Raw genomic sequence first — 21,446 nt, 5'->3', positions numbered from 1 at the left:
TAGATGTTCATAGCTTACTTTACAACCTGATGAGAACAAAGATGTATGATCCATTAACTTAATTGCAAATATCATTAAGGAAATATGAATTGGTGCAGTTGAACTCTTGTATATCAATTCCTTTATTTCTACCTTTTGTTTGTATAACTGTAAAGAGAATTGATAAAACAATGATAGTTTTGTGTTGTTGCTGTTAATGGTCAAATTGCCCCAGAGCACGCAATGGTTGCTTTTAAATGAACACGCGACAATTATTCAATTGTATCTCATTTCCTGCCCTTTTGAAATATTTCTGGACAAAAAACCTATTCAGGTGAATTTTATCATTTTGCTTTAGTTTGCAGTGCTGCAAAAATAAACCCGCGCTACTATGACATACAAAATTGTTATAGTATTTTTTTAAGCAGCCTGATTTGAGGGATCGGCAACTACGGTTTACGTTTAAAAGTTATTTACTGTAGTAAGTAAGCAAATTGCTAAGGATTCAGATTATTTGGAAAGCTTCTTTAATTTCCCGTCTTAACTCTTTTTATGAACTTTATGAAGCGTTCAATGCCGATGACGCATGCTGTCGTGCATTTTTAAAAAAAATTAACTTGCCGTTCATCATCCAGGCAATTTGGCCTATAAACAGCACGAGAAGAAAACTTATTATTTTAAAGAGTATGCAAAGTCTTTGTAAAGTTCATCAAGCCGCCTGCATTCCATCACCTGCTTTCTATTGATTACGTCACCGTCATTATAACAAAGTCTTCTATATAAAAATCAATAAAGCTTCGCTAAATGTCAGGGATGTTGATAGGTAGGTGCCGAATCTGATTGGCTGTAATTCATTGGTGAACCAATCGACTCTCGCACAGTGCTACTTGGTCGCGTCGACTAAATTGTCCGGAACCTGCATCTATAATGGTATCAAGGAGCTGTGACGGAGATGTGAGAATCAGTGCAAAAGGCATCCAGTGTTGATTTAGTTGTGGTTTGGCTCGTAAAAATTTGTCGTAATGATGAAAAGATTGAGGAGAACTCTCAGCTTCCGTAGCAGATCGAAATACAGAGCGAACAACAATCCAGCAAATTGGGAAAATGATAGCATAAATATCAAACACGGTGGCCTCAGTTTCCCTGCCAAGGTATTTGAAGAATATTGTCCTTTAGGCCTTTTTGTTTAAGTGTTTTGTTCTGCTTTGTAATTTTGATAGTGAGTTGTTTCTTTAGCTGGTATTTTTCCGTGTCTTGTCGCTTGAAGATTTGTTTAACTTCTAAAGGAAATCATCTCCCCGTGTCCGTTCGTTTATTGAGGGTTGTGCACTTTCAACAAACGAAATGCTTAATTCTTGGAATGTCGAAGGGCGTCTTGTGAGAATCTTGACGTTATCTGGATTAATACTGAAGGATTATTTGCAGCTGATGTTATTTCACATTAAACTCATTTTTAAATTGTTTCAGTCAAGAATACCGCATAAAATTTAGGCGTATGTTTTACCTATGACTCACTAGAAATCTGATCGAATTTACTCCTCCTCCGATTTACGTTTGTTGTCATTGTGACACGACATTACGAAGCTTGTGTTAAAGGGGACTTCAAAGTTAGAATTAATATAGCAAACCATAAAAAATAGACAATATATGCTGTACTTATAACGTAAAATGACTCTATTTGAGTAGGGTATTGCTGTTCATTGTTAACCTGGAGAGTTATTAGGCAAGAGCTTCGCTCAGACCAAGTGAGAAATAGATATTGATACAGTTAAACAAAAAAAAATATAATCTTCATACTTTCTGTAGAGTTTGAAACAATTTTCTTTTGAGTGTGGCTAGATAAAGCTTATAATTGTGTTCATTGTTCTACCACAATACAAAATTTATGGAAGTAAGACTCTTTTTTTGGTACAATAGCTTTGCCAGCTTGCTTTACCACAATATGAAATTTATGAAAGTAAGGCAGATTTCTGGTGAATTAACTTTGCCATTCTTTCATGACAAATTACATCTTGTCTTAATTGTGCACCTATCCTCTGTGTCCAAAGTGGAAAATAGACCTGGAGCCATCTAAGATTGACAAATTTATCATTTAGATAAACTACTTCAAGCTCATTTAATGTCAAATTCATTCTGATAAGCTGTGATTGCTCCTTGCATCTGAGGACCAATTTTCTGCACCACACTTGTATAGAAGAGCTTTCTATGATGTTTTTCTAAGTTATAAACATTGTTTAGGGGGAAGGGGTGTGGAAATAGGAGTATCCGGGAAAAGAATTGAAACATATTAAAACACAACGCAAATTGCTGGATGTTTCAAGTGCTTTTGGCAATAATTGTAGCTACAAAGTGAAACAGAGTCACATCTTGTCAAAAAAATTAATTTAACAACACACCTAGGCTTGGGCTGTCACACTTTAATTGTAATATACATCAGTATGTATCTTTCTTCAGATCCTTTCCTTCATCCAGCTCTATTTCACCCACTTTGTAATTTCCTCTAATTAATATCGTAAGGTGGTCAAGACACCTTCACCTTTCATCTGCTATGAAGAACATTACAGCAATGGTTGGGTTACTGTGAAAGCTTTTGAAATGATGGGCACTAATAGAGAATGGGAATTCATAGTGTGGACCCTATCAAACATTTGTAACTTTTTTGGGTAAATCAAGTTAATTATGAACTACAGTAAGCTTAGTATGGTGTAATATGCTCTTTGAAATTTAAGAAAGATTTTTTTTTGTATAATTTTTTTTAGAATCATCCAAAATTTTGTGAAAACAGATCAAAATTTTTTTGCCAGGGATATTTTGTCTGAAATTTTTCTGTAATGTAAACCTTTTTAAATGATAAAAATTGGTTGTTATGATTTGCCACATTTTCATGAAGGGTAGCCAGATCAAAAAGCAAGGCATGCATCCCTCTATGTGAGGATCAAGGATTATTTCTCCAAATCTAAGAAACTTATGTGCGTTTTTAGAAAAATCTAAAACTATGCTTCAACAAAGAGACACTGCAAGTACCTTAAAAATGCTATGATTATCAAAATGTGACAATGAATTCTTTCAAGGCAATAATTATCTTTTTTCTGTGTTTTGATTAGTTCTTGTGTTTTTTATATCTTTTATAACAGATATTGCTAAGAAATATGTCAGTATGTCAAACTTTGAGCTCTGTACCTTATGCCAGTATCTTATGCAAAGTGTGGATATCACAGTTCATAAACAAATCTCAAACACTACTAAAATCAATTTAGTTGATATAAATATCTGATATAAAACTACTATCACCAGCAAGTTGTAGCTTTTTGCCTTTAACCTTTATATGCACATGTTAGCAATTGGATGGATCTAAGTCTAATATCTCATGTCTGGACTTTTATTGCCAGTCACAGGGTTTTTTTTTCTATTCTGCAGTACCTTGGTTCACTTGAAGTTCAAGAATCAAGAGGAACACAAGTATGCTCAAATGCTGCACATCAGATGAAGATGGTGAGTGAATTTTTCAATGATTAGCTAAAAAAAGTAGCTTTAAATTTGCATGTAAATATTTATATCATATCATATTCATAGTTATCATATCATATTCATAGTTATCATATGCAAAGTTGCCTCGTGATGGCATTAAGCATGAATCTTGAGCCACCCTCTTCAGCTAAGAGCCACCCTGTTCTATCCTGCAAAACATAATAATATGCAATGTGTTTGAATTCTGCTATCTGAGTTCAAATGGTTCAATGATAAATGGGTCATGGACACTTGGTCTGCATATTTTAATACTGTGTGAATCACTTGTAGCCACCATTATATAGTAATTTCCATCATCATATGCTCATAATTTACACCTTGCCTTGTCTCTGTCTCCATTATAATATAGTTAATCATTCATTTTAAATGTTTCCTTGCATTTTGTGTATTCACCCTGTTTTGAAATGATGTCTAAAAAGGCATCAAGATGCAAATTAATTTCAACAATTTTTTAATTGAACAGTTTTTTGGCAGAAGAGAACTTGAAAATGGCTTTGAAAAAAGCAAACATTTTACAACATATTGGCTAAAAGCTTTTTCGTCTGATACTCCTCAGACCATAAAACATCAGAATAAGGGTCCAGAAGAACACGATGAAAAGTATATACCAGAAAAAAATGCAAGCACAAAACCGGTACAGTTGACCAATCAGTGCCGCGTGCCCAAAGAAAAATTACCACTGGGGTCCAAGAGAGAAAAAGAACCTCTTCTGTCTACATAATGGCAGCTTTTTCACATATACCCTTTTCAAAACAGAGGCTGAGTGTGATATTTTTCTAAAACACCTTAATAGCCTACACCCAGCCCTCCAGGTTACCTTTGAAAAGGAAGAAAATGATTCCTTACCATTTTTAGATGTTTTGGTCGAAAAGTCTAGCACTGGATTTCTTACCAGTGTATATTGCAAACCTACTTATACCGGTCAGTGCATACACCAGAATTCATTTTGCCAAAAACAACTCAAAGTCAACCTTGTCAAAACTTTAGTACATAGGGCACTCATGATTTGCTGGAAATCTAAACTGCACACTGAACTGGAAAAACTTAAAACATTTGGACAATAGCTATCTAGAAGATGTCATTTTGTCTTATACTAAGGAGAGGATCATAAGTTTTTGGGCTGTTCAAAAGTTTGGTCCGCAAAAGTGCCCAGTTGATTTGAAACTACCATGGATTGGTAACACTTCCTTGCGATTCAAGAGTCAGATTAGGCAAGCCATCACAATATGTTTCTTTGCTGTCAATCCTCTTATTGTTTACAGCACTAGGAGAGCCCTTCCATCCATTCAAAAGGATTGCGCTCCTACCAACCAAAAAAGTTCTATTGTTTATAAATTTATGTGCCAGTGTGATTCTGGCTACATAGGACGGACAAGCCAAAAAATTGGGGATAGGATAAAACAGCATGTTCCTTCCAACATAAGAAACAAAACTGCCCCTCAAAGAGAACAGCCTATTCAATCTTTTAGGTCTAGAAACACTGTTAAAACAAGTGATTCTGCCATTGGTCAACATCTTTTAGACAACTCAGATTGTGCTAAACTCTATCATGATGACATGTTTCAGATAATTGGCACAGCCCGGTCGTCTTTCCATTTAGCACTTTTTGAATCAATCTACATACAAACAAAAACTGCCATTGTGTAGATCCCAATGGTAATTTTTCTTTAGGCATGAGGCACTTATTGGTCAACTATACCGGTGTTGCGCTTGCGTCTTTCTGATTGGCCTATTTCGATTCACAGCTGGGTATATATTTTTCATTGTGTTCTTTCAGACCCTTATTCTGACATTTTATGCTCTGAGGAGTGTCAGTCGAAAAAGCTTTTAGCCATTATGTTGTAATTTGTTTGCTTTTTTCAAAGAAACTTTTATTTGCTTATGCTTTCTGCAATCAACATATTCAAAAAGAATGTCATATCATCAGATATATATAAGAAAGCATCATTCAGAAGTTTCTGAACGCTTCTGTGGGAAATTGAGATCAGAATCTGATCTAAAATATTGATATCCTAGAGCAGGGATGGACATCCTACGGTCAGTGGGCCAGAATCCATCTCAGGAAGAGAGTTTTTGTGTCCAGCGAGATGATTTAATGTTATAATTTTCTGGTTTGCAAAGATGATTTTCTGAGGGGTCACAAACATTGAATAAAATACATTGATTCAAAATTAGATTATCTAATATCTTTATGAAACCTGGGAATCATAGAAAGATTTGGCAGTTGAGCACATATCATGGCTGTCCCTATTTTGTCATGTCTTAGTTGGTAGTGTGCTGGTGGGGGGGTGGGGCTGGGTAAATTGGTGTTAATCAAAGGCTGCTGCTTAACGTAAATTGGAAGATAATTCTGCATTTCCCTTCTAGGATGTTTTCCCCAAACTCTGAATGACATCCTTTTCAATTTTGATTGGTTTTCCAGTTTATCCTTTTGCGCTTGCGATTGTAACAGTCTAATCTATTGTTGCAAAATATCCATGTAAACGAGAGGTTCAAAATTGTAGTGTAATTAAATAGTATTACCTTATTATTACCTTTGGCCACCTTAAAGAAAGTGTTTGAATGATCTGGCCCAGTCTCCAAAAAGGTTGCCCAATCCTGTCCTAGAGGATTAATCTTTATGTATGTATGTACAACAGCTGCAAATACTCAAACAAACTACAATCAGTGCTATGAAAACTCTTACAGGGATTCATAATTTTTTCAATTATATTTCAGCATCCACAAACAAAGAAGAAAAGAGTGACATTATGGGTGACAGAGGATACATTGAGGGTTATTGATGATGTCACAAAGGTAACATTAAGTTTACTACATTTATGCATGAAACTGATTCACTACCAGAACAAAAGCATTTCAACACCCAAAACAAAATGGAACCAAAAAAATTTAGAAACTCGCAAATATAAAACTTTATACTGAAGTATTCCCCTTAAAAGAGAACCATAATCTTGTAAACCATGAGTCAAATTCTTTAAAATTTATTGAGGATTTTGAAATAGTTAAAATAACAAAAATAACATAAGAAATTAAACAGTTATAGGAAAAAAATAACTCCAGTGGTGAAATTAAAATAATAATAGGATGAGAAGCAAGTAGTTGTGATAAAACTTAGTGTAAATGGTCTTTTGATTCAAATAATTTCAAAACTTTTTATAGAAAATGTTTTTAGGAAACTACCAATCAAGTCCTTAGTCCCAACATTTTTAGCCCCTTCATTTTTAGTCCCAACATTTGTTGCCCTGAAATTCTTCAATGCAACTTAGGTTATTTTTGGAAACAGGTATGCCCGTGGTAAATAGTCAACTAGCATTGTTTATTTAGTGAAATATGTCAAAATATTGGAACACGTTTTGGTGGAATCAAATCAATGCTAGGAAAGAGAGTGATGCAGTCTTTCTAATGTAAAGTTATACACCACCCTTATTTACCTGGCCATTTTTGCTCAAATTTACCTGAAAATTGCAACTTCCATGTCTTTCCTCTGCCTTGACAAAGACCCAAACCTTGATATATATAAGTGAATATTTCTTGTTGCTCATGTAAATGATGGTTCTCTGAGGTCCAAACAAGAACTTACTACAAGAGTTTATGGAGAATGAAGTAATATATCCCAGTGCATTTCATCAACAAATTTTGTTCATCAATTCCAATGCAAATTCCTGCAATTACCAGAGCCAGGGAAACCTCTACAAAATGTTTGTTTGATTGAAAGCTGCTTCAATTGTTGGTTTAAAATGAAAACAAACTACTCCTGTTTACACAATGTCACACGTTTCTGAAGACAATATTCAGTTGCTTAGAGCCTTGTTGTTTAGTAAACTATATTGTTTTAGTAAATCATTCATGCCAAAAGTTCATTTTTTTTATTTTTTTTACTGTATGCTTGATCTTACAAATACACTCAGGAGCTTTGAAGAAAATTTTATGTACAACTTTATGTACTAGTGCATCACACAAGCTTGAACAACAATTTTTATTAAGACTCGTCATTTTCTAAACACAATGTTTTCTTTTATTCTAGTCACTTGTGGTAGATCAAGTAATAGAGAAAGTTTCATTCTGTACACCGGATCCAAGTGATGAGAAATTGTTTTCATACATATGCAGAGATGGGACAACTCGCAGGTGGATGTGCTACAGCTTTAGAGGAATCAAACATACTGTGAGTTTATATTCAACACTCTATATGATCCTTTAGCTAGTGTTAATTTTCCAGTGTGATTTTAATTTCAGCAAATGACTGTATTGAAACCACATCAAGGATTCTATATTTATGAAAAGAAAAGTTTTGTATATCAAGAGAAAATTTTAGCTGTTAACATAGAATTTCATTTCTGTCATTAGCTTCTTGAATTGGTGACAAACCTTTATGAAACTAGGTTATGACAGCCCATATCAGGCCTGAACGTTTGAGGCAGGCGATCGCCCGCAGCACTGCCACACTCGCCTCGTGTTAGCGAGGTGAGCTATTCATCACTCACCCGAATGTGAGTTCGCAGGTAGCCACCCGCCTTGATCTTCCTTTCATTTCTCGACACCTCTTGAAGTAAAACTAAAAAATTGATAGGAACTTGATCCTCTATGTTTTAACTTCGAAATAACATTAATCACCTTTCAATCTCTCAGGACGTCATCTACTCCTGTAAACTGGTTAACTACTTAACAAGTAACGCGAAAAAACGAAGCATTTTCAAATGCAATAGGGAAGAGAATCCTTTGAATGGTTTCATTTTCACCGGAATGCTTTTTCGAAGGCCAATTGAAATGTCATTTGACAGAGTTGCTTTTAAGGTATTCATAATATTCCTAACACATGAAATCCGAATCGTTTCAACATGGTGAGTAACCAGAAAGGATCGACTGTTGAGCTAAGAACTTTCGAAAAATACGACAAAGAAGCTGTTCTTTGAAGAAAAATTGAGGAGATAGATGGAAAGAAGGTGGTGACGTTCATTTGGTGCAAACTTGGCGCTAAATAACTTTAAGTAATTTATGAAAAGCTGTGGTTTCTTATAACTGGCTATAATGTTCATTAAAGTATACAGGATCCCCCACTGATAGATATAGCTTTTTAAGGACCGGTACGAAACTGTAACCTCTCAAAATCTTTTAATCTTAAAACTTCCAGTAGTAGCTGAATTTATCAGTTTCGCTTAATAAAATACGTGTATGTCCCTGTGACAACTAACTCAGAAATAACAAGCCTTCAAGTACTTGAGCATCAAAATGGCAGTTTTCGAATGAATGCTAGTTTGTACTAATGTTATAACAAAATCACACTATGTGATTATTTACTTTTGGTTCTATTCAAATCTTTTTAGTGAGATTGTTGTTGATTTGCAACTATACGAAACTATCGTTTTATTTCTGTCGGAGAGTCACCATCTTGTTTTGTAAACTTAGCTGTTGTTTATTCATATACCTTTATTGACGATTTTCAAGAGACTATAAATCGCCCGCCTGACTTTTCCGAGGAGGGCGATGTACCGCTCGCCTGCTAAAAAGCTCACGGCCAGGCCTGCCATAAATGCTCTATGTTGCTTGTTGATGCAAGGCCGTAATTTTGTTCCAGAAGTTGTTTATGATTTATATAAAGAATGAGTTCTATGTTCCTTCGATTTTCAGGGGGAAAGAATAAGTCATGCTGTGGGATGTGCATTTACAGCCTGCTTGCAGAAAAAGCAGCAACAAAACATGAAGAATGACAACTTCCAGGTGAGAGAAATTAATCTGTCTACTTTCTTAGGACTTCATATTAACTTAGATTCAAAAGAGTAAATAAACACCTTGTATTTGAATAGGGAACTGTTAAACAAAGAAACATTAGTCTTGCACCTATTGTTGTTAATAAACTTTACTTTTTTAACGATGCGTTTCATCACATTCCTCATTCTACATCTTCATTCTATCCAACTGTATTAACTACAAAGACAGTATTTCTTTGTATGAACGTCGTTTTTTGGTCAGAACTGAATGCTTTGCAAATCTCAGGAAAGCTTTTATCTGTGTGCGTGAGTATATGAACTAGGAACATTTTGCCCTCTTTCCAGATATTACTACCAGGATTCCGATTGTGGATCCTGTTGCTGACAAATAGTTTCTCGGAGACTAACGACCCATTAAATACTGAACAAGGATGATTTTTTGTCTCAACTGTCTGGCCGAGGCTACAATCCCTGCCAGGTTCCTTGAAACGTTCTGTTGCTTAGGTGTTGCTGTGAATGCCAATGTCCGTCAGGTTTTGCAGCACGGAAGGTCTATTTAGATAATAACAGCCATGAACAGTATATATCTTACATATTTCCTCAGTAGGGCCAGTTTTTGTGTGTCTTTACTCATCTAGCCTTCTGTTCAGGGCCGTCGAGAGCCATGACGGCCCTTATTTAGTTTTGAGCATATCAACTGTCTTGGAGATGGGACGTGTATTTGCAACGCTGTTATTTTGTACCTCCCATTTGGCTTGTAAGCGAGGCGTACTGTGTACCTAATTGGGACTGAAACAAGCTAAACCCGTACTGGTACATGGATATTTTGCTTATACGTCACATAAATTCTTGATCTCCAGTCAAATTCACGTAGTACATTTCTACGTACCTCTTGGTGGCTCAGGTCCCCTTGGTGTTGCCAGGCCTCTTGGTTGTTCTGGGTCCCTTGCTGGTTCCGGGCTCCAGAGGAATTGCCCCCTGTCCCCTGTCAGCCGCCTGCTTGTGTGAACATTGGCACAATTTGATTTATCAAACAATTCCTTTTAGATTATTGAGTGACGCTTACTTTGTTGAATTTATTTTATCATTTCTATAATTGTTAATTATTATTGTTTGCAGCGATCAGGAAGTACAAGAATGTCGAAGTTAAAAGAGCGTGGAAATGCAAATGGAGTGGTACTTCCCCAAGAGAGTGTGCAGCAGCTCCAAGAAATAAACCAATATGAATACGAAGAAAGAATGAAAAAAGCACAGGAAACTCAGCATATTAAAACAACCACCGCCAACACCAGTGTAACATCTACTAATGATTCTGCCCAGCTTCTAAACGGAATATCTCCACCGGAAAGTAAAAAGAGCGCAAACACTTTTATTAGGCCCAGACCGACCCCTAGTGCAGATCCATCTCCATTCACTCGACATATGTCACTTCCATATCGGTCACGGCCGATGGGTCATCCTGGCTTTAATCAAAAGGGCTCTAGCACCTACCAAGCCCTCACAGATGACCTGCCGCCACCACGTCTCCAGGCAGATTCATCCAGCATCGAATCTGCACATCTGCACTCAGCTGCACAGGCAAACAGCCCTCATTCCCAGGCTGATATGTGGCTGGCCACAGCAAGCAGCTCTCAGAACCAAGGCCTGCTAGTGACTACGACACCGAATCCGTTCTCCACTGGGTCAGTCACTACTACTGCCTCTGCAGGCTGGAACCATAACAACGCCGCGGCAAACACAGCCGAGCCAACACCTAATCCCTTTGGATCAGACAGTTTTGAAAGCAATTGGTCACAAGCCGGCACTCAAAGCACGCAGGCTAACCCGTTCTCGGTTGATTTGAGCAACAGGAAGGAACAATTTGTGTAAGAGTAGATTGCAATGTTTTGTACGGAATCGAAGTTTTATTTAGTAGTTCAAAATGCATGTGGTGCACTTTTTGTGAACCAAACTGCACATAGCGTCGTGATTAAGAATTGATTGCAAAAAAAGGTCAATCTAACAATTTAAGTATAAGAGAACCTGCCAATTGAAGGAAAATTGTTACCGTTGGTACCCTCCTGCTTTCCACCCATGTGTAGGCAGTGCACTGTGTTCTGAAGATGATAGCCAGTGATGTCTTATTTTATCCACTTTGTCCTTTATCAATGTCATTCTCTCTGTGATACATACATGTCTGCTAAAAGTAGGAACTTGAAAGATGCAGAAGAATTGCGAAGTAAAAAGCTTGATAAGAGGCCTCTATAATTTAAAAGGAATCAAGCTATGTTTCTTCTAAACAACATTGCCAGTTCTTCTTCAAACCTTTTATAACAAATTTTTACGTAGGCCTCTTGATTAATAAACGACTCCGGTGTCATTTGTTTCCATCAGCTACCTATCTTCTTTTTGTTACCTGGATGCACTCACCCTAGAAGCTCTACATCTTGAGATTTATAGCATCAAATCTCCTGATGTACTGTACTTATAGTTTTTTTAGTTTTACTTTGCATTTTCTCGTTAAATCCCTTTTATATCTAGCTAAGTGTTGCCAATTTAACCTTTTTCACAGCAATAACTGAGCATCACGATATTATCTATTTTTATTAACAACTTACAGGCTTAGTTCTGTTGTCTGATGCTTTAGAATAAATTATTTTCTTGATTGTTATAAATGTGATCAGTTCGTTATTATAACCAGAAGTAGCTATTGATAGGATTAAGTTTTTAGTCATTATCATCATCATCATCACCTAAACAGAGCAGCTATTGTAAATGTTATTCGGATAAGATTTTTACGGCCTTGGTGCGTTTATCGCTTGTTACGTAGACACGATCTTGAATTCCGAACAAGCATTTATTTTCGCCAAGTAGTTTTGTCCGAGCATATTGACAAGATTTGGTCGTAAAATCTCTACAGCTGCAAAGACCAGTTGTATGACTATATAGATTAAACATATTTTAGGTTCTTTAATGTTGTTAAGTCTTTTTTGATTTTACTTTTTAGGTACTATATATATATAATGACAAGCAACAACCTGTAATGATAACGTAATACTTTAAGGAACGTCAAGATCTGGCTTGAGTTAAAACGAATATTTTTTATAGAAAATCGAATCGAAGACTTTTGATGTTCTATCATCGGTCTGCTCCTATTGGCAAAATAAGCCCCCGGCCATCACTTTTCCGAGCTCTGCATACCGAACGCCATTAATGAGCTATACAAAAGTTGTATATATTTGCCTAACTTTTCTTTTTGTTGCTCGTCTGCCCAGAACGAACTCATTGCACCTTCGTCGTTTCATTCAGCAACGTGTAATTATAAGTAGCAATGTGTAATTACGGCAACTAGAGAAGTGTGCATTCAATATTGTGTTGTATCAACAGCATGCACGTTGTTTTGCAATGTAGGATACCAGCAAATATAGCTCTGTAGTATGTGCGGTCATCTTTTATGATATATCTAGGTAGACGACAGTATCAGACTGAATAACCCGATATTTCTTGAAAGCCTCTGATTGACGGCCAATCGAATGTTCACTTAAACGAAGGTATTTGAGATAAGAGAAATTGGTTTTGATAAACTCTTTCTTTTGTGATGTTTTAAACCACATGTGACTAGAATTCAATTAAATTTGTGTAAATGTATCAACGATATTAATTTGTAGATTTATTGTCAAAGTAAGAAAGAGTAGTAAAAATTTCTTTTGCGTGTGGTAAGTGCTCGTCTTTCATTCCCTTGTATTATCTGCCTCCGAAAATTGTCCCGAAAACAAATCTCCAACTTCCACTTTGATTCCACATGACCAAACGTTTTCGTATACTCATCAAGCTTCTGTTCTGCCGTAAGAGTTAGCGCTTTAAACCATAAGTTTGTGTATAAAACGGAAATCAAACCATAAGAAAGCTGTACCTTTTGAATTCCTTTTTTATTTGCTTCAAAAAAACTGCATTAAACTGACCCAGCATGAACATTACATAATGGAAATAGTTACATTTGACAAAGATTCACCGAAGGATCCACCACCAATCAAAGACCGAGATACAACTTTCAGTTTTAGGGGGCCAGCCCCGACAAATAAGTGTAAAAATAGTCACATTTTACAACATAAAAGTATTTTACTTATGCTACTTAAGTTTTTGGAGGCCATGGCCCCCAGGCAGCCCCGTTATCTCGGTCTTTGCCACCAATTAAAACTTTAATCTATAAAGTTGATTTTTTTGCAAAATTGCAGTGACAAACGATCGTCTTCCAGTTTCAATATTTGTCAGAATATCAGGGCCGTCGGACGCTGGTTTTAATAGGGGGCGCCAAAAGAAATAAGGGGACACAAATATATATTTTTCGTAATATTGTTTATTGCCAAAAATGGTACAAATTTCATGTTAATTTAGGAAGTGCACATAGCAAGAACTATTTTCGCTAGAGGGAAGACATTGCTGTGCTCCCAATACTTTACCCTGGGTACCAAAGCCCCATGGATCCGGGGAAACAGTATTGTGTAAGCGGCAGTGGTGGCAGAGATGCTGAACTATATTTCTGAGACTAAATAATGGAGACTCTGGCAACTAGGGTACCAATGCTTGTGACAGGTGCATTATACTCGACAGATTAATTATAATATACAAAATAAAAAATGAATCCACATAAATGCAATTATGAATATAAAAGTAATAAAAACGTACGAGCTAAATCGAAAAGATAATGCACAGAACAAAAATGAATAATCGAATTTTCTGGCTCTATCAATTTCAAATCAAATCCTCAATCTCTAATTTTTCCGAAATTTCGCAAGACAAAAATTAAACAGCTGAATTGTTATCTCCCAGAACAATTGAATTGTCGAGCTTAAATACCCTGCGTAGAAGTATCCTGGTCGACCTTTATGTAACCGTCTAAGAAACGACGGGTGATATCCTCAGATAATTTTTCCCTATACCTTTAGAGACACCTTAGAAAACCACTACATTTTGCAAATCTCTAAACAATTCACTGAAATGGGGGTGCTTTTTAAACCATATCTTTTTTAAACCATATCATATCTTATTTGCTGACAATATCACAGTATCTGATACATAAAATCAGACAGGTGCATGTAATCTGCCCATTCATATAGTTATGATACCCAAAGAACACCACCTCAATGTGACTTGATACAACATTTAGCAGAAAACAATAATTTAGTATGTACTTTCTTTTTTTTATAAGAACAATTTTATAAGAACACGAGCCTCAAAACTGGGCAAAAGTTAAGAACATTAAGAACAAGCTGAGGCTGAGCTTCTGCAAAATGCAATTTTGAACAACGTTTTTTCTCAAAATCGAGGATTTTTAGCGATGCGTGGGTGCTTTTTCGGTGAATATTCAAATTTGTCAGCAAATTAAGGCTGTCTCACTCACTTTGTTGGCAAATGAGGCCTGAACACCTCCTTAGAGCGAAAAAGCTAGCAGTAGCACTGCTTACACCCACTTAATTTAAGAACAAATTAAGAACAATCCAGCCTCAGATTTTCGAAAAAATTAAGAACAGTCAGCCTGAACTGAAATTTACTGGTTCTTATAAAAAAAAGAGTGTATGTAAGGTCATTCGCAACTTTTAATTGAAATGCTGGCAATTCTTTTGAACAATGTGTTCCATTCTAAACGAACCAATAAACCTATAAAATATCACAGAATCAGAGCAGGAACTACTATTACTTGTATAAAAACAAGTAAGAGACAAGGGGTCTTTTTAAATCTCTCTCTCGGTATAATATTCATTATTCTAACGAAAAGGGTAGTAAAGCACTGAATTTGAATTTTACTTCTGCGTTCTACTTCTTGATACTACCAACTACTACACAACTGTATGCATTCCATTTTGGTATTTGAAAATTGGGAATTCTAAAATTAATATTAAAAACTTTCTTGAGATTGAAAAATTTCTTCTATTCCGAAGCTGTTATGAATTTCTTTCAAACCCGGGCCAATACACGGTCCAGTTCATTGCTCAGTCGGCTGCAGGTTGGCTCCTGCCCACACATAAAGTAATAGGACCTCTTCAATACGAGCCCGTGCTATTTCAAGAATTCCTTACAATAGAAAGCGCATATAAGATTGTTTATTTTGTTTTGTTCTGGAAGCACCAAACTGCGCTTCGCAGGTGGACTTCCGCTTGCTGTAGTGATGAAAATGCATCTTCGTTGCTTCAAGCATATGCTTCAAGGTAAAGTTTTAGGGCAACATTATGGCTGAGGGCTCATCTTTATTGGGCTAAGAAGGATGACATCAACAAAGCAATAGCTAGTATGCCTAATTTCCTGACCTGAACTGCCTCGAAGCGGCCTCGATTACCGAATTGATGTGGTTGACCTCTAATGCTGCTCTACAAGAACTTTTCAAGATATCTGTAAGTTTATAAACATTAGCCTTTGCATAGAAGTCATTAAACAATATTTGAGTTGAAGGTAGATTGCAGCTCGAGCGGCGAACACCATTGGTAGCGTAAAAACCTGCGAAGAATATATGTTAAGTTTCAAATAAAGGTTTTAGAAGATGCACATTTACAAGAGCCAGTAAGATTATTTGTTGGTGTTAATGTATCAGTTTTGTTGACAAATAAATGCAAGAATAGTGGCAGGCAGACTACAAACCTTTCGGTGACACAGAGGGTAAGATAGAAAAGGAGGTAGAACAATTTAATCCCGAATGTTGGAAGATTGGTGAATAAAATGCAATGTGCTATGAAGTTGTGATGCTGAAAACAATTTTTCAATATCTAGCAGTTTTTTTCACAGATTGGTTCAGCTAATGCGATATAAAATGGTTCAGATTGGTTGTAGGTTGAAAATTTTTCTTTTCATCAAATGTGAAAGCAGAGTTTATACAGTGCATCCTCGGCCTGGGGGCTTATCTAATTTTGATATTTTTGGATGGGGTTTATTCGAGGGGGGCTTATAAAATTATAGTAGACGTTAAAAAGACATAATGTAAAAGACATCGTATATTTTAGTAGGAATTTCTTTATGAACTTTTAATTGAAAAAATGCCAAAGGCAATCAGATGGCAAAAATCAACAAATCGAGAGGGGGCCAACTCGAGGATTTGTGGTAGCAGTGGGGACTTATTCAATAATTAAGATCAAATTTACGGGGGCTGTTCAGAAGCAGTAAGAAATGAAGCTACGATAACGACAACAACAAGATAGAAGTCATGGACGTTCGGAGGAAGATTGGGGACAACCAGTGGGACGAAACTCAGCAGAACCGAGCATTTGAAGAATGTGATCCTATCTCTATCTATACTAAGAAAGAAAGAATTAGTATTGAGTGTTATCAAACATGGTGGACTTGTTCAAGGGATACGCGGATAATTGGATAATCAGAAATGAATGCCAATAATCTAGGATATCGTTTACTTTTTGCAAAACTAAGATAATCGTCATAGCGAGCTCACGCAAGGTACATAAAGGTTTGGAGTTTGATGTTTATCTTTCCTTATGTCATTCAGCCAATTCTTCGAAGTGGCTATATCGGTCTGTCAGTCAATTATCAGCCAATCGAAAAGCATATTCGTGTTATTACGCTTGTCGATTGGCCAATTGTTAGTATTTGTCTGTAAGTGCAATCGCCACTTTTCTGGAATATGTTGAAATTCCTTTCTAGGACGTGAATTCATTAGAATAGACGAAAGTCTAGTAATTTGCTATAACTTTTTAAAGTTTTATGCTGAGGAGAAACGCTTATACTCTCTGCGCCTCCTCAACGCCCTTTTTAGCCGCAAAGCTGACTTATCCAGCCTTTATTTCTAATCTACTTAGCAAATTACATAATCCTACGCTTTTCGAATTGAGGTATTACTGAGTTAACCACAAAACATTGATCCAAAAGTCAGGATTTATGTAAAACCTCTTATTTGCTACTATTTTCCCAATTAACATTTTCAGATTCTCCTTTTCGCAGTGCTTTATGGAGCGACAAATGTAAGTTTGACAACTACCAGGGCCGCCCTTTTCTTCAATTTCGAAGCCAGTTTTGAAGGCGTTGGTTTTATGAAATATTCTCTCGTAACTGCTGGTGATTGTAATGATTCTATAAAAAGCGAACTAACATGGAATGCTAAGGCCTAAGATTCAGAGTTTCAATTTTGTCTATTTAAATGGCAAAAACTTCTATGGATATGCATAGTGGTAGGCGATAGAAGTAAAATCGGTTTACTTTTTGAAAGGGTTAAATCAGAATCATTAATTTTATTTAATGCTAAACTAACGGACCGAATGCGATTCCGAAAATTTTTAAATTGCTCACCAATCTCTGAGGTTTTTAGGAGAGGCCAACCCTTATCTATAGAGTCAAATAACCGCATACTGCTCACTAGAGATATTAGGACAATTTATGCAACGTCATTTGATGATAATATTATAACCTTCTTAGCTACAAAGTATTATCTTTGTTTCAAAGTACCTTCGTCAACCTTTGTTATCGTTGTATCGGAGATAGTGACATTTCCAAACTTTCTACATGAATATCTTCTACAAAGGTGGCGATTCTGCACTTACAGAAGTATTTTGCAGTAGAGTGAAATTCATGCTGAACATATTCCATTATCATTAACCGTGGTGATTGAGAGAAATAGCGGGATAAAGCTTTCGTATGTTCCTTAGGAAATACTTTAGTTTAGAGAACTTTTAGTTTTCTCTTCTCCGTTTTTCGTAAATTCTATGTCTGATGACGGTTGATGTACATAATTGCTCTCAATGTGTTTTTTTCAAGAAAGGGTCCTTCCATCTATGAGCATCACATTTCTTTTCTCAAAAAACAGACTTTCTAAATGTATTTTACCATTATTCATTTTTGCAACAATAGCTAGGGACATTAATTTTGGTAAAAACTGTCTTTTCCAACGTTCTTTCCTGTTCTTATTTTCCAATTGACCAATAGGGTCTTGGGGAAAACCAATCACACGAAATTTACGTTTGTATTCCACTGCCCTCTGCGTCCTTGCGTATTAAAGATCTTCAGAGAAACCACGTTTCCCAGAAAGGGCGCATGACTGTTACCTTTTTCTAACAAACACTAACTTAATTTGTAAACCTAAAAATGTTTTTTTCTGAGCTCAGCTCTTTCTCTCCTTGATGTGAACAAATTAATCCATTTTCTTGAGCTTCATCGAATAACATAGATTTATCACATTCTCACTTTCAGCCAGTGGCGTTGACACGGGGTGGACTGGGGTGGACATGTCCACGCAACTTTTCCCAGAAGTTGATTTTCTTTTTCTCGAAATCCATTGGAAAATCTTGGGGCGAGGGGGAGGGGGAAGTTGGGCTGATCAGATAAATTTCGATTTTTGCATTGGCAAAAAAGCCACCGTTACGAAAAATGCTGCTTGAGAAAGTTGCTTGTCCAAAAGTTTCAAAGTAGATCATAATACCAAAAACAGGTTTTTCCAAAGAGTCTGAAGAGCGTGGCCGAGAAAATTTGTTTTTGTCCACCCCAGTTTTTGGAGCTGGCGACGCCACTGCTTCCAGCTTCTGAAAGATGGGAGAAACAGCTGTTTTTAAAGAGCCACGTCGATATAGAGATTAAAGTGATAGCTTGTAGATTCAAACTTAAATGCAATTTTACCTGAAACATAGGAATCCTGTCGCTGTGTACGAAGAATGCCGGTACTCTTTTGATGCTTTGTGCTTTGTAGGTAGTTTGATAGCATCCACTACGCCCATGGGTAGTTCTACTTCATACTTGAGTTGCTTTTTGGAATTTTCAATATTGACTGATGGGATGATTTTCGAACCTTTCACCTACAGCATCTGAGGGCAGAAACGCTGAGCCGCGAAATTTAGTTGTTTGTTGCGACAAAGATAGTTATTCTGTTATACAACTAGTTTTGTCTGTCGTGCATCGTGTTTGTGGTTCGTTATTGTTAATGAGAATGTCTTCCGATGTTTGCGTCAGTCATTTTGTTTGTCATCGTGCCATCTCTATTTTAGTTGATATTAGTCCATTTGCCGTTAATTTGTGTCATTAGGGTTTTATGTGCGTCACTCGTGTTGTTAAAAGCGTATGTTCTTTGAGTGCAAGTCCAGTCGAGTCGAAGTTTTCGTTGAATAAAGTCGTCATTTTGTAGTTGTTGGTTGCTGCTGATTATACGATCGCTATTGAAGAATCTTGGTTTTATTTAAAAACGTTATTGCGAACTGGAGTCTGATTTATGGGCTTTACCTGTCCTGTAAAATACTTTATTTTACAATTCTTTGCTTACTTGCTTTTTGGATTTGAAATTGCTTTTATTGGAAATTGTGGTTTTATTACGTTGCTAAGTATTAGTTTAGGTGACACAATTTATAAGATCTTTTCAGTCGCGAAGTGCATAACTCTTAGGCACGTTGGAGCGCTAGAGTACGTGCTGAGGTATCTTCAAGGTAGGAGCACAGGGCTCTGATATGCAAAGAAAAACAATGGCAAAAATTGACAATAGCAATACACTTTTACCAATCAAAACTTTTATTGCCACAATATCCGTTTTTAAATCACATTATGCCATAAAGGATACACCTGATGATTGTTTACACATGAAACTCAATAGTCTGATATGTATATATATTGGTATATTGATGTATGCGTTCCCCTCGACCCACTACACTATTTTAATCAATGTCGAAGTCTTCGATTGGGTCATGTCAATGCAAGGACCTTGAGCTAATGCCAGTAGAGTCTTGAGTTGTTGCCAGACAATAATCTCTTGATATGCATGGGAATGTGCTTTGCGGTGGAATTTACCATGTGAATTCTGTACAAAGTCATTAAGACAGACAAACAGAGGACGGTTTATATTCAGCAGCTTTTCAAGGCTGTATCTGTTATCCAGCTGAAATCCACGCAGAATGTCTCTACGGAGGAGCCACAGAATCAGAGAGCCACTATCTTAAAACTCGAGCTTCTCCGCGGGGCGGTTTCTCCGAAAGAAGATTTCTGTGTCTGCAGAAACAGATTCAGAAGCAGATTCAGATTCGCATTCTCGAGTAGGTCAAAGATTCGAAAAACTGCCCTGTCGTCTAGAAGTATCTTTTTTAACTCTCGATTATTGCTGATTGGAGAACTATAAACTCTTGCAAAAATTCTCTCGAGGCAATTCATAACTGCATTTTCTCAAATGACTATTTCATGCACGATTAATTGATTTTTCTGATTTTTTCTATTTATTAGTTATTGACAATTTTGATTGAAGTCACTTTTTCTGTCATTTTTTACAATATTTTTTGTTTATTTGTTCCATATCGCTTCTGATTTTGGTGATGAATTAATTACTATATTGCTTTGATTAATTTTTTGTTCTGATTATTCAAAAGTTACATTCTTTAGAAGTGGACATGACTACAATCATAACGCAAAATTTTTGAGACAATCCAACAAACGGTGACTTCCCCCTTCCCCCTTACTTCAATATTGAATGAGAGCCAGATGACCATCATGTTTTTTCCTTGCTGCCTCACACTCATCTCAACATTGACATGGGGGAAGGAGGGGAGGCATTTGCCAATACTTTGGAAGACAAGTATTTTGTTCTAAAACAATGGACAAATATGATGTCATCTTAACAATACTGTAGGCTTGTCACCCCCAATATCTGGCTAAGTGTGCGCAACTTTGGGGAGGTGATATCTGTTTGTCTCATAATATTGGTTCAAGATTGTAGAATTAGTGAGTTGTCCCCTTAAAAACAGGGACGTAGCTAGAGGGTCTTGGGGATGTGGCACCTTCATGAGTTTGTTGACTAATTTGTGCAAATATTTCTTGGTTTGTCAGTAAAATCGTCTATGGGTAGGTGAAATAGCACTCTAGTTTCTCTTTGTCAATTTTTTCGTGGGTAAATTTTACTACTCATGGCCCCCACCCGGTTCAATTCTGTCGGAAATATAAACAAACGCTAAATATATCTTTCGCGTTTTGACTCAAACATACTTTCTGGTGAGAATATTAAGAATTTTTCTGAAAATCTGCTGTTGCTCAACAATAAATTTGTTCTTTAAAGGAAAACTTTTCAATCGGCTCCTGTTTTGAAGGGATAATGGAATTATACACAGGCTTGCTCATGCAAGAAAGACAAAATAAAACGATCAATATTTTTCCTCAAAAGAAACAAAGAAATTGAAAAGATTCCTTGTCGAGTTTCTCAGTGTTTTGTTATTACCACTAAAACCACTGAAAACTTTTAAAAGTAAGGCAGAAGACAGTATTTGTTTCTTGAGCAGACAGCTTGACTCCTTTTTC

General features: G+C 36.4%; 1 protein-coding gene across 1 annotated transcript; it reads left to right on the top strand.

Annotated features, from left to right (window-relative positions):
• The first annotated feature begins 870 nt into the window (after positions 1-870).
• On the top strand, positions 871-12,916 carry LOC135681284 (uncharacterized). The gene is made up of 6 exons (XM_065195664.2): positions 871-1,130; positions 3,397-3,471; positions 6,226-6,303; positions 7,532-7,672; positions 9,136-9,225; positions 10,335-12,916. Exons 1-6 carry the CDS (start codon positions 1,002-1,004, stop codon positions 11,082-11,084), a joined length of 1,263 nt encoding a protein of 420 aa, XP_065051736.1. The 5' UTR covers positions 871-1,001; the 3' UTR covers positions 11,085-12,916.
• The last annotated feature ends 8,530 nt before the right edge of the window (positions 12,917-21,446 follow it).

This window comes from Rhopilema esculentum, chromosome 12 (assembly GCF_057945365.1).
Source record: "Rhopilema esculentum isolate cy_ngs chromosome 12, ASM5794536v1, whole genome shotgun sequence".
In the NCBI taxonomy this organism is placed as follows: Eukaryota; Metazoa; Cnidaria; class Scyphozoa; order Rhizostomeae; family Rhizostomatidae; genus Rhopilema; species Rhopilema esculentum.
This window is presented reverse-complemented; position numbering and strand designations above follow the sequence as displayed.